Here is a 14,837-nt window from a genome sequence, read left to right as displayed (position 1 = left end):
CACTTTCTTTCTCCCCAAACAAGCAACCATGCCCCACTGATTTCCCTGTAATTCTACAACTTATTCTCTCTCCCATATCCATCTTTGATACCTTATGCTATAGTGACCTACATTCAGGGGCAATTTAGAGGTTATTAACCTTAATCTTTGGGTGAGTACACAATGATTGAACTTGATTCCACAGTGGTGAGGCAGCAGAGCCAAATCTGCACCAGTAAGCTGCCCCTCAGCCAGGGTCCACTGATTGGAACCGAGAATGTTTTCATCATAAGATCAAGAGGCAAAGGGATTACATGAGCATGGTCATACATACATAGGCACTGAAATTCTTACCTTTTGCAGCCAAGCAGATAAACAAGATTTCCAATAGTATAAATTACCCCAATACAGAAAGAGATAACAAATAAAGGATGCAGAAGTGCTCAGTTATAGAAAATAAATTACCAATCCAGGTCGTGATACAACCAGTGAATATACTTTCCAGTGCACATGTAGAAGTTTGTTTTGAGTATTCAACAACATGCCAAACCTCCTCAGATTCTGAGAGTAGAAGCAATGGTGAGCCTTCTTCACGGATGTTTTGATACATTGGCTCCAACAGGGGTCCTCCAATACATAGACATCCATGAACTTTAAAGTACCAACCTGCTCCACTGCTACCGGGTCCTTCACTCTCCCCTTCCCAATAACAGTAAGTTGGCCCATTGAGCCTGCACCACCATTCAATAAGATCATTACTGATCTAATCATGGAATTCGCTCATCCACCCTTAATTCAACTATTCTTCAAAATGTACATTTAACGAGGCAGGTTCATTGCTTCCTTGGGCAGAGATTCCCAGGACGTCACAGAATCACTACTCTCTGTGAAAAACAATGGTTCCTCACCTCTTCCTCAAATCCACTCCCCTGTATCCTGAGGATTGTCCCCCGGATCTAGTGCCATCCTCTATTCTTTTCATAATTTTGTATGCCTCTAAAAGCTCCCCCCCTTATCCTTCTAAACTCTCAACACTGCTTCCAAAGCCAGTATATCCTTTCTCAAGCCAGAATCATATCCAGTACTGTGGATTCTCATCACTTTTGGCTCCTCCTGAGGCTATGTGCTACTGGAGACCATTTCCCTTCTACAAATTATTGCAAGGATTTTGACCACATTTAAGAGTGGCTGAATAATGTGATGTAGAAGGCTGCATCTCGCCCCCACCTCGGTTACTGGGATCACATATCCGTCCTAACCCAGCATACAGCAAACTAGGACATTTTGCAGGGAGATTAGGATGTAACCAAGGGAGCCACAGCAGCACTACAGTACTGTTTTAAGACCATGGACTGGAGCTGCTTCAGGGAGGCAGCCATATACACCGGTCACATAAACAGAGGAGTACATGAACTCAGTGACTGAGGATGTCACCAAGATCAAATGCTTCACAAAAGGGTTCACCAGAAACCATGGTTGGATGCAAAGGCCCAGACTCTTTTCAGAGCTGGTGATGCTGCCTTCAGGACAAGGGATAGAATGCACTAAGAAAACTCCCATGCAACCCGGAAAGCAAAGTGGGGTACACCCAGAAGACAGCTGTGTCACACCAGCGACACGACACATTTGGCAAGGGGCCAAGACTATAACAGTCAACCTTGCGATTCAAGGACAATTATGCCTCCCTTCTGGTCAGATTGAACATCTATGCACAGTTTGATGAGAAGAACAGGATGTCACCAAAGAAAGCTCCATATCCACGACGAATGGGTCCCCTGCATAGCCACGGACGAAATGAGGAGAACCCTATCCAAAATGAATCTGCACAAGGTGGTAGAACCATAAAACACATCTGGTCGGGCACTGAAGGACTGTACAGACCAATTGATAGAGGTCTTTTTCATCTTCAACACCTCTCTGCTTCAGTCTATCGTTCGTGCAGGGTTCAAGACAGGCACCATCATCCTGGTACCTAAGATGGTTACAATAACAGGCCTCAATAACTACTGCCTGTGGCACTAATCTCCACCATTATAAAATGCTTTGAGCATCTAGTGATGTAATGCATCAGAGCACACCTCCCAGAGATGCTGGACCCATTTCAATTCACCTGTAGCAGAAACCATTCCAGACGAAGCTAAAGTCTTGTCCCTTCACTCCATCCTGACCCACCTGGAGAACTATGCCAGGCTGCAGTTCATCAACTTCAGCTTTGTGTTTAATATGATCATTCCCCAGAGGCTGGTGGAGAAGCTGGCCTCACTGGGACTCCATATGGTTGACCCATAACTGCATCGCCAGATCCAGCTTCAACAGCACCATCAAGTTTGCAGATGACAACAGCAGTTGGCTTCATCCACAACTACGATGAGTCACACTATGAAGAGGTGGAAAATCTTGTGATATGGTGAGAGTATCGCAACTTGAGCCTCAACATGGACAATAGAAATGAGATGATTGTGGACTTCAGGAGGTCCAGAATCAATCACCCTCCACTACACATCAACAACTTTGTAGTGGAAAGCACCAAGTTCCTTGGAGTTCACTTAACTTGTGACCCATGTCAACACACATCTCCTCACTTGTCAGCAAGGTGCAATAGCAACTACACTTCCTGAGAAGACTGAAGCAGGCATGGTGACCAGCCATCATCATGTCAACTTCTACAGGAAGCTCTAGCGAGGGTGTCCAGGCCGGCTGCATCATAGTGTTGTACGGATGCTGCAGAGAAATGAATTGAAGGTAAAAATCACTTGACCACAACAGTGACAGAGAGGATCACTGGCACCTCCCTCACTGCCCAATCAGCGTCATCTACCAGGATTGCGCACAAAATTGCTGAGGACCCCTTCCACCCTGCACACAGCATCTTTCAGCTGCTCCTGTCAGGAAAGAGATAGAGGAATATCAGCGTGTTGTACACAGAGAACTGGATAAAGCCATTTTGTCAGATGTACTTGTCCAATCATGACAATCAACTTTACCTTCCAATCCCAGTTATCAATGAGGACTCCTTCCTATTAGAGATGATCAATGCCTGAAACCCAGGTAGCAACAATGGTATTTGCTATCAGGCAGTTTCCAAATGTTATGAAACCCCAGCTACATTCAGGTATGCATTGTTTTGCTGAACGAATTACTGTAAATTGTACATAGAAAAATGTTGAATCGACTGCTTGCAATTCATAATTAACAAGCTGCAGAAATCAGCAAACCTAATAAAATCCATCACAGACAGTGACTTTCCACAGTGGGCTGTATGAAGGATGGGAATGCATACTGCATAATAACTATGCATACTGCATAGAGATTGAAAGTTTGGCTGAATGGTGCACCAACAACAACCTTGCACTCATTGTCACCAAAAGTAATGAGCTGATTGTTTTCTCCAGAAAAAAAAGCTATAGGTATAAAATCCAGTGATCACTGGGGGAATCAGTGGTGAAAAGCAAATTTAAGTTCTTAGGAGTCACCATCTCAGATCTTTCCTGGACCCCACAATGGCATTGTGAAGAAAGCACATCAGTGCCTCTACTTCCTCAGGAGTTTGCAGAGGTTTGGTATGACATCAGAATCCCTGGCAAATTTCTACAAAGGTATGGTGGAAATGTGCTGACTGGCTACATCATGTTCTGGTATGTGAACACAAATAACACTGGGGGAGAAGACCTCCAAAATGTAGTGGACACAGCCCAAGACATCACAAGCAAAACCCTCACCACTACTGAGTACATCTATAGGGAAGTTGCCATCAGAGAGCAGCAGTAATCAAAGGTCCTCACCACATACTCTGTTCTCACTGCTGCCATCAAGAAAGATTAAGGAACAGCTGCTACCCCTCTACCATCAGATTCAACAACAAACTCAACCAGAGACTTATTTAAGGACTCCTGAGCACTTTGTTGATTTTTTTTTTGTTCTCTCTCACACGGTTTGTTTACATTTATTATTTGTTTACAGTTCTTTTATTTGTTTACAAGTTTACATTGTGTAGAGTTTATTTTTTGTACTACCAATTAGCAGTAATTCTGCCACACCAGCAGGAAAAAGGTGATGTCATGTCTGTAATCTCACAATAAATCTGAAATCTGATGACATCAGTGTGAGATGCTGACTCAAAGACAACCATCAGAAAGGTTTCCCATCATCCCAATCTTCTCACTGCTCCCTTCAGGCACAAGGTACAGAAGCTATAAGTTTAGCAACTCCAATTTCAAGAACAGTTTCTATGCAAGTTACTAGGCTCTTGAACCTCCCCTAACTACCCTAACCATTAACTACAGACAAAAAACCAAAATATATCTACATAATTGAAATATCACTTTTTTTTCTTGCACTAGCTGCAACTATGAATATTATCTACTTTTTTTGTCTTAGCAAGTTGTAGCAATTTAAAATATACCATCATCATTTGTGTATCTTACATATCTGGTTGGCTGCAACTAGAAATAATTTTAGTGCATCTGTACATTGTACTTGTACAAGATAAACTCATCACTCATGATCAAGTGACAATAATGGCCTACTGTTCATTTTACTTGTAAGAAATTTGGGACAGATAAATGAGCTGATTCGTTAATAGAAATCAGCATTATTTCAACATTTAAAGCAAATCATCTCCCTCGAAATACTTTACTTCTCCACAGACATTACTTGACATCAATATTTTAGAAGTCTCTACAAATGCGAATAAAGTTGCGACTCGAAAGTTGCTCTGGGGAGGGACCCCTAACACCGGCTGGCTCCAGGACACACCCGACTCAGCCCCCCGCTCCCGGGTCGGCTCTGCCCGACCCAACTCAACTCAGTAATCCTGCCCTCTCCCACCACAGCATCCTGCCTCCAACCCAGCTGCCCACTCCTCCTTCGGCCCTACCTACCCTCTTTGCCCCCTCCCACCCCACCTCACCCCATTCCACCCCCCGGCACTGGCCTTCCCTCACTCACCCTGGTACGGCTTCATCAAGCTGTGCTCCCGCTTCAGGTACTCGCTGTTGCCATCCGTCGTGTCGGAGCCCACCGGTGCCACAGCCCACCCCAGGCACTGCACGAGAAGCAGCGCCCAACCGAGGCCGTGCTGCCGGGACAGGTACCGCTCCTGCCACCCGCCGCCGCACACGCACACCCGACTTCGCCTAACCATCGCCATCTTCGGACTCCAACACTTCTGATTAGTCCGCCGGTTCCAGGTGCCCCCGGAAACCGGCAGCGACGATATGAAAAAATAAGCACCAAGGCAGCGACGGAGCTGGTAAAACACGCAGCTGCGGGAACCCGGAGCATCAATGCGGCTGCACCGCCCTGAGCCAATCAGCAAAGAGCAACTCACTGGTTCGACGGCGGTCAGTGATTGGATGTGGAGTCCAAGCGCCGTCAGTGATTGGCTGTAGTGTTCAAACAGTCGCCGGGGTTGAGCTCTGGTCTCAAAGGACCGCTAAAAATGGAGGAGAATCAGGGTGGAGGGGAAACGACGCTGTTGGAGGCTGATGATCTGTCACCATCGACCCATCCCTCACCTGTATATCCTCTCCATTACCTGTGGCCCCACGACGCCGCGGGTGTGTCCAGCTGCAAGTAAGGAAGCAGGTTTGGTGGGTCTCAAAGGCAAGGTCTCTGGACACACAGTTTTGGGAGTAAAGGATTTTATTTACAGAAAGCAAACGTGGGAAAATTGCAACTGATGCAGCACATACGCACAATTTACAGCAACTATAGGAAAATATAGCGGCAGTGAAACAATTTATGAGCGGGCAAAAACAACAGTTAATTAGCAATTGTGGGAAAAAGTAATAGCAATAAAACGCGTACAATTAATAACTAACAAAGGTAAATCATGAGGGAACAAAGTGCACACACACATACAACAAACTGGGTACATACAATAATCAAGGAAAAATCAATACAATGCCCCTCCACCCCTTTAAATGGTATTTGAAAAAAAAAACAAATGTAAACACACTATATATATCATAGCTTATGACTATGTCCTATTTTGGAATGACCACCCTATCACATGTAACAAGGACAGCATTCCCTTTGTCCTCACCTACCACCCCACCAGACTCGGACACATCCTAGATAATAGGTGCTGGAGTAGGCCAATTGTCCCGTTGAGCATCGCCATTTATCGGATCATGATCCAGACATATCTCCCCTGCTCCTCCCCTCTCTGCCTTCCATATGGACTGCTTCCTCCATGACTCCTTTGTCCACTCCTCCCCACCCACCGCTCCCTTGGCATCCACCCCTGTGACTGCAGTAGATGCTCCACTTGTGCCCTCATCTCCTCCCTCACCACCATTCAGGGCCCCAAACAGTCATTCCAAGTGAAGCAACACTACACTTGTGAATCTACAGGGGTTATATATTGCATCCGATCCTCCCATTGTGGTCTACGTCACACAAACTTGGTGCAACCTGGGAGATCATTTTTGTTAAGCATCTTGGCTCTGAATGTTGCAGTAATGGGCATCTCCCAGTCACTATCCATTTTAATTCCCCATCTGTGTTTTATTCCCTTGCTGACATTTCTGTCCATGGTCTCATGCACTGCCAGATGGAGACCACCCACAAAATGGAAGTTCAACACCTCATATTCCGTCTGGGGACCCTCCCTCTGAATGGCATTAAAATCAACTTCTCCAGATTCTGTTAGCCACTCCACCACCAACACCACCCCCCCTCCCCACTTTGTCTCCTATCCTGTAGCTCTTCCCTTTATCCCTCTATCTCCTTTACCTCAGCTCTCCATTCACAGAGCAAAATCTCCCCACCTCCCCCAACCAATTCTCACCATTCCTCCTGGCCTTTACTTCATATCCAATTATCATCTTTGGTCTGTACTCTTCCCCCTACCATTTTATTCAAAATCTGCCTGCTTTATCCATACCTTGAAGTTTGGTAATATATCCTTACCTCCTTTGGACACTATGAGACCTGCTGAGTTCCTCCAGCATTTCTGTGTTTTACAAATTAATCTGTTAACAGAGATGTTCTAATGAGCAGAGGGACCTCAACATGCAGGTACATTTCTCTTTAAAGATGGCAGCACAGATTGATAGAGTAGAGAGCATTTTGGATGTTTGCCTTCATTGGTCAGGGCATAGATGAGAGTAACAAGGAGAGATTCAAGAGTCTGATAACTTTTGTAAAGAAGCTTCTTTAGCTTGGAGGTGCTGGTTTACAGGCTTTTGTGCTCTACACAAAGTTCGCAGTGAGAAGAGGTTGGGATCAGCGTGATGGAGGTCCTTTATGATGTTGGCTGCCTTCTTGAGACAGTGCCTCATAAATGTCTGCAATGGATGGAAGGTCAGAGCCTATGATAGACCAAGCAATGTTTTGCTGCCTTCTGCAACCTTCTGCATTTCTTGGCACGTGAATTTTAATAATAAAAATAATAACATATATAACAATTACAGCACGGAAACAGGCCATTAGGCCCTTCTAGTCCGCACCGAACCAAACACCCCTTTCTAATCCCACCTCCCTGCACAATGCCCATAACCCTCCATCTTCTTCTCATCCATAGACCTGTCCAACCTTTTCTTAAATAATACAATTGACTCTGCCGCCACTATTTCTCCCGGAAGATCATTCCACACGGCTACCTCTCTCTGAGTAAAGAAGTTCCCCCTCATGTTACCTCTAAACCTCTGCCCCTTAATTCTTAACTCATGTCCTCTTGTTTTAATCTTTCCTCCTCTTAACGGAAATAGTCTATCCACATCCATTCTGTCTATCCCTTTCATAATCTTAAATACTTCTATCAAATCCCCTCTCAACCTTCTACGCTCCAAAGAATAAAGACCCAATCTGTCCAATCTCTCCCCATACTCCAGATGCTTAAACCCAGGCAACATTCTGGTAAACCTTCTCTGCACTCTTTCCACTCTGTTTATATCCTTCCTATAATTAGGCGACCAGAACTGCACACAGAACTGTGATGCAGTACATCTGTAGACGTTTGATAGAGTATCCAATGACATGCCACATCTCCTCAGCCTCCTTGGGAAGCAGAGGCATTGGTGTGCCTCCCTCACAGTTGCCTCGATGTGCTGGGTCCAGGAAAATAGACTCCCAGGAACCTGAAGTCTGACCCTCCCAACCTCTGTCCCATCAATGCGGACAGGTGCTTTGTCTCTTGGCCTTCCCTTCCCAATATTAACAATAAGCTCCTTGGTCTTGGTGATATAGAATACTTGAATCACTAGAGCACTGAAGGCTACAGGCCAAGTGCTGGGAAATGGAATTGGTATGCATGGGTACTGAATGGACAACACTGTATGATCTGCTGAAATTATGTGACTCTGTGTCCTGCACGAGTAATTCCATGCAGATAACCATCCTGTCAATCTCTTCTTCAGACTTGGATCTAATATTCCTGTACTTCATCTGACACTCTCTGACCCTTTCAGCCATATCTCACATTTTGGGAACACTGTTAACTGGTGATCACACACGTCACCTGATGCAGTGTGCAGACCTCACAGTTTTAGTGAGGATTGCTTGGGAAGGGAATGTATAACAAACATGGAGAACTAGCATTTGCTGTGACAATTTATAACTTTGGAAGAGAAGGGGTTACCAGAATCAGTGGAACTGAAACTATTACAATTCCAACATTCATCTCAAAGCCCTGTTCACCTTCAGCCCATAGTCTCTTCAAATGGCATATACATGCAACTCTTGTTTCCTCCCCACCCCCACCTTGTTCAGCACAACCATAATGTATGTCTTTTACTTTTTGGAGGGATTGAAACTGTAAATGGGTATTCATTGATTCTTTCCACAAGTCATGGACTTTAACCAATGAACAGGCAGTTGAAGCAGACAGAGTTGATTGAAGAGACCCTAACTGCATTTGACACTTGCAATCAACAGTTCAGATATGGGGTTTGCAGTACTATAAAGGTTAGATTAGAAGATCAGGAGTTACTGGCAAAAAACATACATGCTCAGTGTAATTTAGTTTTTAATTTTTCGTTAAGTTAAAGATACTACACAGAAGCAAACCCATCCGGCCTACAAGCCCACACGACCACATACTCTGATGTGACCAATTAACCTACAAACCCCTTATGTGTTTGGAGACCCATGCTGGAGGAGAACTCATGAACTCCTTATGGACAGGGGTGCGAGTTCTGCACAAGTGCGATGCCAAACTCTCTCGTAGTCTCCGTCTTCATGTCCACTTCTTCCACCAGGATTCTCAACCTCCCACTACAGATCCTTTCTCTTGGATTCCTTGTTCTGGCCTTCTTCCTGCTCTGGATCTTCCAACTTCTGTGGAGACAACAACCTTTTTGACTTCCCCACTTCCCTCACTTATTCTAATCTCACCCCCTCAGAACATTCTGCCCTCCACTCTCTCCGACCCAATCCCAACCTCACAATCAAACCAACAGATAAGGGCAGCACTGTTGCAATCTGGTGCACTGACCTCTCTCTGGCTGAAGCCAGACAACAACTCTCAATTTCCTACTCTTACTTATCCCTTTTACAGGACCCTACCAAAACTCGTCAAACCACCATCTCACGCACTATCTCTGAACTCACTTCCAGTCATCTCCCTTCTACGGCCACCAACCTCTCTGTTTCCCAACCCCATGTTGTCCAGTTTTGCCTCCATCCCAAGATCCACAAACCCAATTGGCCTTGTAGATCCATTGTTTCTGTGTGATTCTGCCTGACATAACTGGTATCTGCTTACCTCAACTCTGTTTTGTATCCCCCCAATCCGTCCAGTACCTCACCACCTACATCCATGATATTTCACATGCATCACTTCAACAACTTTCAGTTCTTTTCACTCACCCACCTCATCTTCACAATATCACCATACCAATCGCTATACACTCCATTTTCAAATCCACCAATTCCCACAGCTACCTCAACTGCATCCCTTCACACACTATCCCCTCTAAGGATTCCATTCCTTTCTTGCATTTCTCTCTCTGCCGCATCTGCTCCTATGTTTCCATGCCAGACCATCCAAGATGCCCTCCTTCAAAAAGCTTGGCTTCCCCTCGATTACCATCAACTCAACCCATACCTGGATATGCTTCATTATCTGCATAACTGCCCTAGCCCCCTCCACTTCCACTTGCAACAAGATTCTCCTTCTCCTCACCTTCAACCCACCAGCCTCCACATTCAACATATTATCCTCCCCTATTTCCCTTCACCTACCATGTGATCTCACCACCAGACACATCTTCTCCTCCCCTCTCTTCCTTCCGCAGGGACCACTCCCTCAGTGACTCCCTTGTCCACTCTTCCCTTCCCAACAATCACCCCCTTGGCACCTATACCTGAGATCACAGAAAATGCTACATTTCTGCCAACTCCTCCCCCATGGCCCCAAACACTCCTTCCGAGTGAAGCAACACTTCACTTGTGAATCTGCAGGGTCACCTGCTGAATCCATTGCTCCCGTTATGATCTCTACAGTGGAGAGACTGGATGTAGATTGGAAGATTGCTTCGCTGAGCATCTTCACTCTGTTCACTGAAATAGGGGAGACCTCCCAGTAGCTTGCCATTTCAATTCCCCACCCCATTGCCATGCCAACATGTCTGTCCATGGTCTCAAGCACTGCCAGACTGAGACCACCCACAAATTGGAGAAACAATACTCATATTCCATCTGGGCTCCTTCCAAGCAGATAAATTTACATTGACTTCTCTGGTTTCTGTTAGCACCCCCCTCTCGACTCCCTTTCCCTATCCCAATGCTTTCTTTCCTCCAGCTCTGCATTCAAAGAGCCACACCCTTACCTTTCCTCTCCTGTCCCCATATCCATGCCCATGCTTGTTGGTCTATGCTCCTCCTCCCCCAGTCTTTATATTCAGACACATGCCTGCTTTTTACTCATACCTTGACGAAGGGCTCAGGCCCAAAGTTATATCTTTAACTCATATGGACACTGCAAGTCCTGCTGAGTTCCTCCGACGTTGTTGTGATTTTACTGTAATACTGTAGCTGTGGAGGTTTGACAGAGTGGTGTGTGGGAGAACTAAAAGCCCATCTATTCTAAATGCTGGAAAAGTTAAAATAAAACACAATGCTGATCAGATCAGGCAGCATCGATAGAGGAAGAAACAAGGCTGGCAAAAAAGTCATTGATCACTTGGTAAGGGCCCGCGTCACTGGCAAACCTATCAGGTAGCCTGCATGCAATGTTGGGTTCCAGGGGAATCTTTGCATGGTGCCTGAAAATAAACCATGTGCTGTGGAAATGGTAGTGGTTTCCTGTCAATAATTGGCAGAATCAAGCAGTACATAACATCTGAAGGCCAGTGACTCAGCTTCCTATCCAGTGCAAGCAGAAGCCACCAGATGTCTCACTGTTTTAGTACGGACTTTGGTTACAGCCTGATCAGCTGGGGAGACCTACAATAAAGGAACTGTGTAGAACACTAAATGAGGCAGTGCACATGAGAAAAGCCCAATCCATAAATGTGTACAATCATTGTTTGAAGTGATTTTGCTGGTCTCAATAAATTAAGCTACCCTTTATTGATTATGAGTTTATTGTCATATTCATTGTAAAGTGCACAGAATCTTTCCTGCTAATTACTTTCATCTAATATCTCACTTTTTTCATTGTTGGAAGTTCAACAGTTTGTGCCCAGCAATATCTTGTAGATTATGTATCTATTATTAGTGTTGAGTGAAGAATAAATGCTGGCCAGGGAATGGGGATAATTCCTTTGTTTTTAAAGTCATTACCTTGTATACATGTTATAGTCGATACTGTGTAAAAGTCAACCCCCCAAACTATTTTTGGCCCCAGCCGCCCACCCACCGTAGCTCCCAATGCACCGACTGCAGATTCTTGCCTAGGCCCTGGCCACCCACCCATCCGAGCTCCCGACACCCTGAACACAGATTTACCACCCAGAAACGGCTGCCCAACTGAGGTCATGGATGGCCCAAATACCGACTTACCACCCAGGCTTGGGCACCCGCCCATCCAGGCTCTTGATGCCCTGAACACGGACTTACCATTCGGTCACAGCAGCTCACCCACCCATCCAAGCTCCCGACACACTTACTTCGTACAAAAGTAACATGCCTGTAATCGCCGACCCCTAAATTTCACCCTAAAAATTGTTCCACAAAATTCAACGCTAAAAAAAAATTAAAAATTCAACGCTTATATATGTTACAAGGAGTCTATTGCATCAAACTGAGCAAACAAATATTTAACAGATAAATATTTTATCAAGCCCTCTATTATATACCTCTATTATAACTCCAGAATTGGAATTTGAACCCAGAATCTTCTGACTCAGAGGTGAAAGGATATCACTGAGCTACAACTTACAATGGAGACAATGTTGACTGAACAATGGATTCAGATCTATGTGTTCTGTTAAATTTTTATGGGCTTTCACATATAAAGTGTGCATGGCTGTACATAATGGGCAATTAATATGGCGCTCTGACAGAAGGGGTCAGTGCACTTAATGCAATGAACTTTAGCCATCCAGTTCTCTGTCAATCAGCATTTCACCAAAGTTTACCTTCACAAAGACTTCTTTTACAAGGTATTAAATGTGAATCAAGGGAGAAAGAGAGTGATGCCATAATGGGAAAAGTTTGGCGAGAAATTTCTGCTTCATGGCTTTGGGAAATGTTAATAATATTTCTGCAAAGCACATTAAGTCAATCAGCAGGTCACGTAGCATCTATAAGAAGTAAAGAGTAACCAATGTTTTGGCCGTGAGATTTTCTCAATGGAGTGTGTTTTTGGTCTCTTTGAAGTGGACCTTGAATCCACTGTAAATTGGCATTGTTTTTACCAGCTTGAGACTTAAGAAATGATCAAGGATTCAGTGGTTGAAGAAAAGGTTTCTTTGTCACAGTAGAGTCATATCTTATAATATATCACCTGCATCTAGTTTGCACTGCCAAAACAAGAGTAGAAATCGGTGTTGTAAATTTAATTACTGTGAAACAGGTGAATGAACCTACACTGGGCAAAACATGAACATAAACAAACAGCAGGGCACAATATATAACACTGAAACAGTTGCTGGCTTCTTGTGGCCTGTACAGAGCCTGAGACAGATTTATAACTTGGCTTTCAGTGATGTAACTAATATAGTTTGCCATTCAAATTCCTTTGAAATATTGTAAAAAGATCACCAAAACTGTTTTTCTAAAACCACACTTGTCTTGTACCACTTGACAGTTTTCAGGAAGATAGGATATTTTCTAAGCCACTTTGAAAATTTGTTAGGACTAATATTTTATTGGAACAGATGAACAGATTAGCATGAATCATTCTTTGTCAGATAATTATTTACATATAAATATAAATTTATATATATATATATATATATATATAAAATAGCCTTTCAGAAAGCACATTCTCACAAAGCATATTCTTTACTTCACTCTTCAAAACTTGTGTCTAAAACTTTATTCTCTAGATATGCAAAGGGAGTGATAAATGTTGTTTAACAGTGGTTCCCTGTAGGTCAAATAACCTTGTGCAGATTTTTGAGGGAAAACAACAATATTCAATAAACATAGATATTTGAAGGAAATCACTGGGAGCATTGAGCAGGTCAGGCAGCCTCAATGTGTAGAGAAAATTAGTTAATGTTTTAAGTCACCTCCTAAGGTTCATGGCTAATCCAAGAAAGTGTAACTAAAATGGGCAATTATCACTGCTGGGTTCTCAGAGCAATTTGAAAAAAAATTTGATCCTGTTCTGTGCTGTCATTCCATTTCTTCCATTAATATGTTCCCATGAGCAAGACATCAATGCTGGTATACAACATGCTTTTAATTACTGATAACTACTTCTGTCGAAGTAGTTATGGTGTAATCTCTGCAAGCAAGACGAGGGGCTAATTTTTAGTTCTCCATTGATAACGGCATGAAGCAAGGCTGCGTCCTCGCGCCAACCCTCTTTACTATCTTCTTCAGCATGATGCTGAAACAAGCCATGAAAGACCTCAACAATGAAGACCCTGTTTACATCCAGTTCTGCACGGATGGCAGTCTCTTCAATCTGAGGCGCCTGCAAGCTCACACCAAGACACAAGAGCAACTTGTCCGTGAACTACTCTTTGCAGATGATGCTGCTTTAGTTGCCCATTCAGAGCCAGCTCTCCAGCGCATGACGTCCTGTTTTGCGGAAACTGCCAAAATGTTCGGCTTGGAAGTCAGCCTGAAGAAAACTGAAGTCCTCCATCAGCCAGCTCCCCACCATGACTACCAGCCCCTCCCCCCACATCTCCATCGGGCACAGAGAACTCAAAACGGTCAACCAGTTTACCTACCTCGGCTGTACCATTTCATCAGATGCAAGGATCGACAAAGAGATAGACAAGAGACTCGCCAAGGCAAATAGCGCCTTTGGAAGACTATACAAAAGAGTCTGGAAAAACAATCACCTGAAGAAACACACAAAGATCAGCGTGTACAGAGCCATTGTCATACCCACGCTCCTGTTCGGCTCTGAATCATGGGTCCTCTACCAACATCACCTACGGCTCCTAGAACACTTCCATCAGTGCTGTCTCCGCTCCATCCTCAACATTCATTGGAATGACTTCATCACCAACATCGAAGTACTCAAGCTGGCAGAGTCCGCAAGCATTGAATCCACGCTGCTGAAGACCCAAATGCGCTGGGTGGGTCACGTCTCCAGAATGGAGGACCATTGCCTTCCCAAGATCATGTTATATGGCGAGCTCTCCACTGGCCACCGAGACAAGGACTGCCTAAAGAAATCTCTTAGTGCCTGCCACATTGACCACTGCCAGTGGGCTGATCTCGCCTCAAACCGTGCATCTTGGCGCCTCACAGTTCGGCGGGCTGCAACCTCCTTTGAAGAAGAC

The 14,837-nt window shown here is 44.4% G+C and overlaps 1 protein-coding gene across 1 annotated transcript in view; it reads right to left on the bottom strand.

Annotated features, from left to right (window-relative positions):
* The window catches only part of LOC138743490 (vesicular integral-membrane protein VIP36-like), a 31,997-nt gene extending 26,636 nt beyond the window's left edge, over positions 1-5,361 (bottom strand). Inside the window, exon 1 of the mRNA XM_069898954.1 lies at positions 4,927-5,361. Within this exon, the coding sequence (XP_069755055.1) occupies positions 4,927-5,128 (202 nt within the window). The 5' untranslated portion in view covers positions 5,129-5,361. The remainder of the gene's footprint in view (positions 1-4,926) is intronic.
* Between the last annotated feature and the right edge of the window lie 9,476 nt (positions 5,362-14,837).

This window comes from Narcine bancroftii, chromosome 9 (assembly GCF_036971445.1).
Source record: "Narcine bancroftii isolate sNarBan1 chromosome 9, sNarBan1.hap1, whole genome shotgun sequence".
NCBI classification, from domain to species: Eukaryota; Metazoa; Chordata; class Chondrichthyes; order Torpediniformes; family Narcinidae; genus Narcine; species Narcine bancroftii.
Note: the sequence above shows the minus strand (reverse complement) of the source record. Positions and strands in the feature narration are given on the sequence as shown.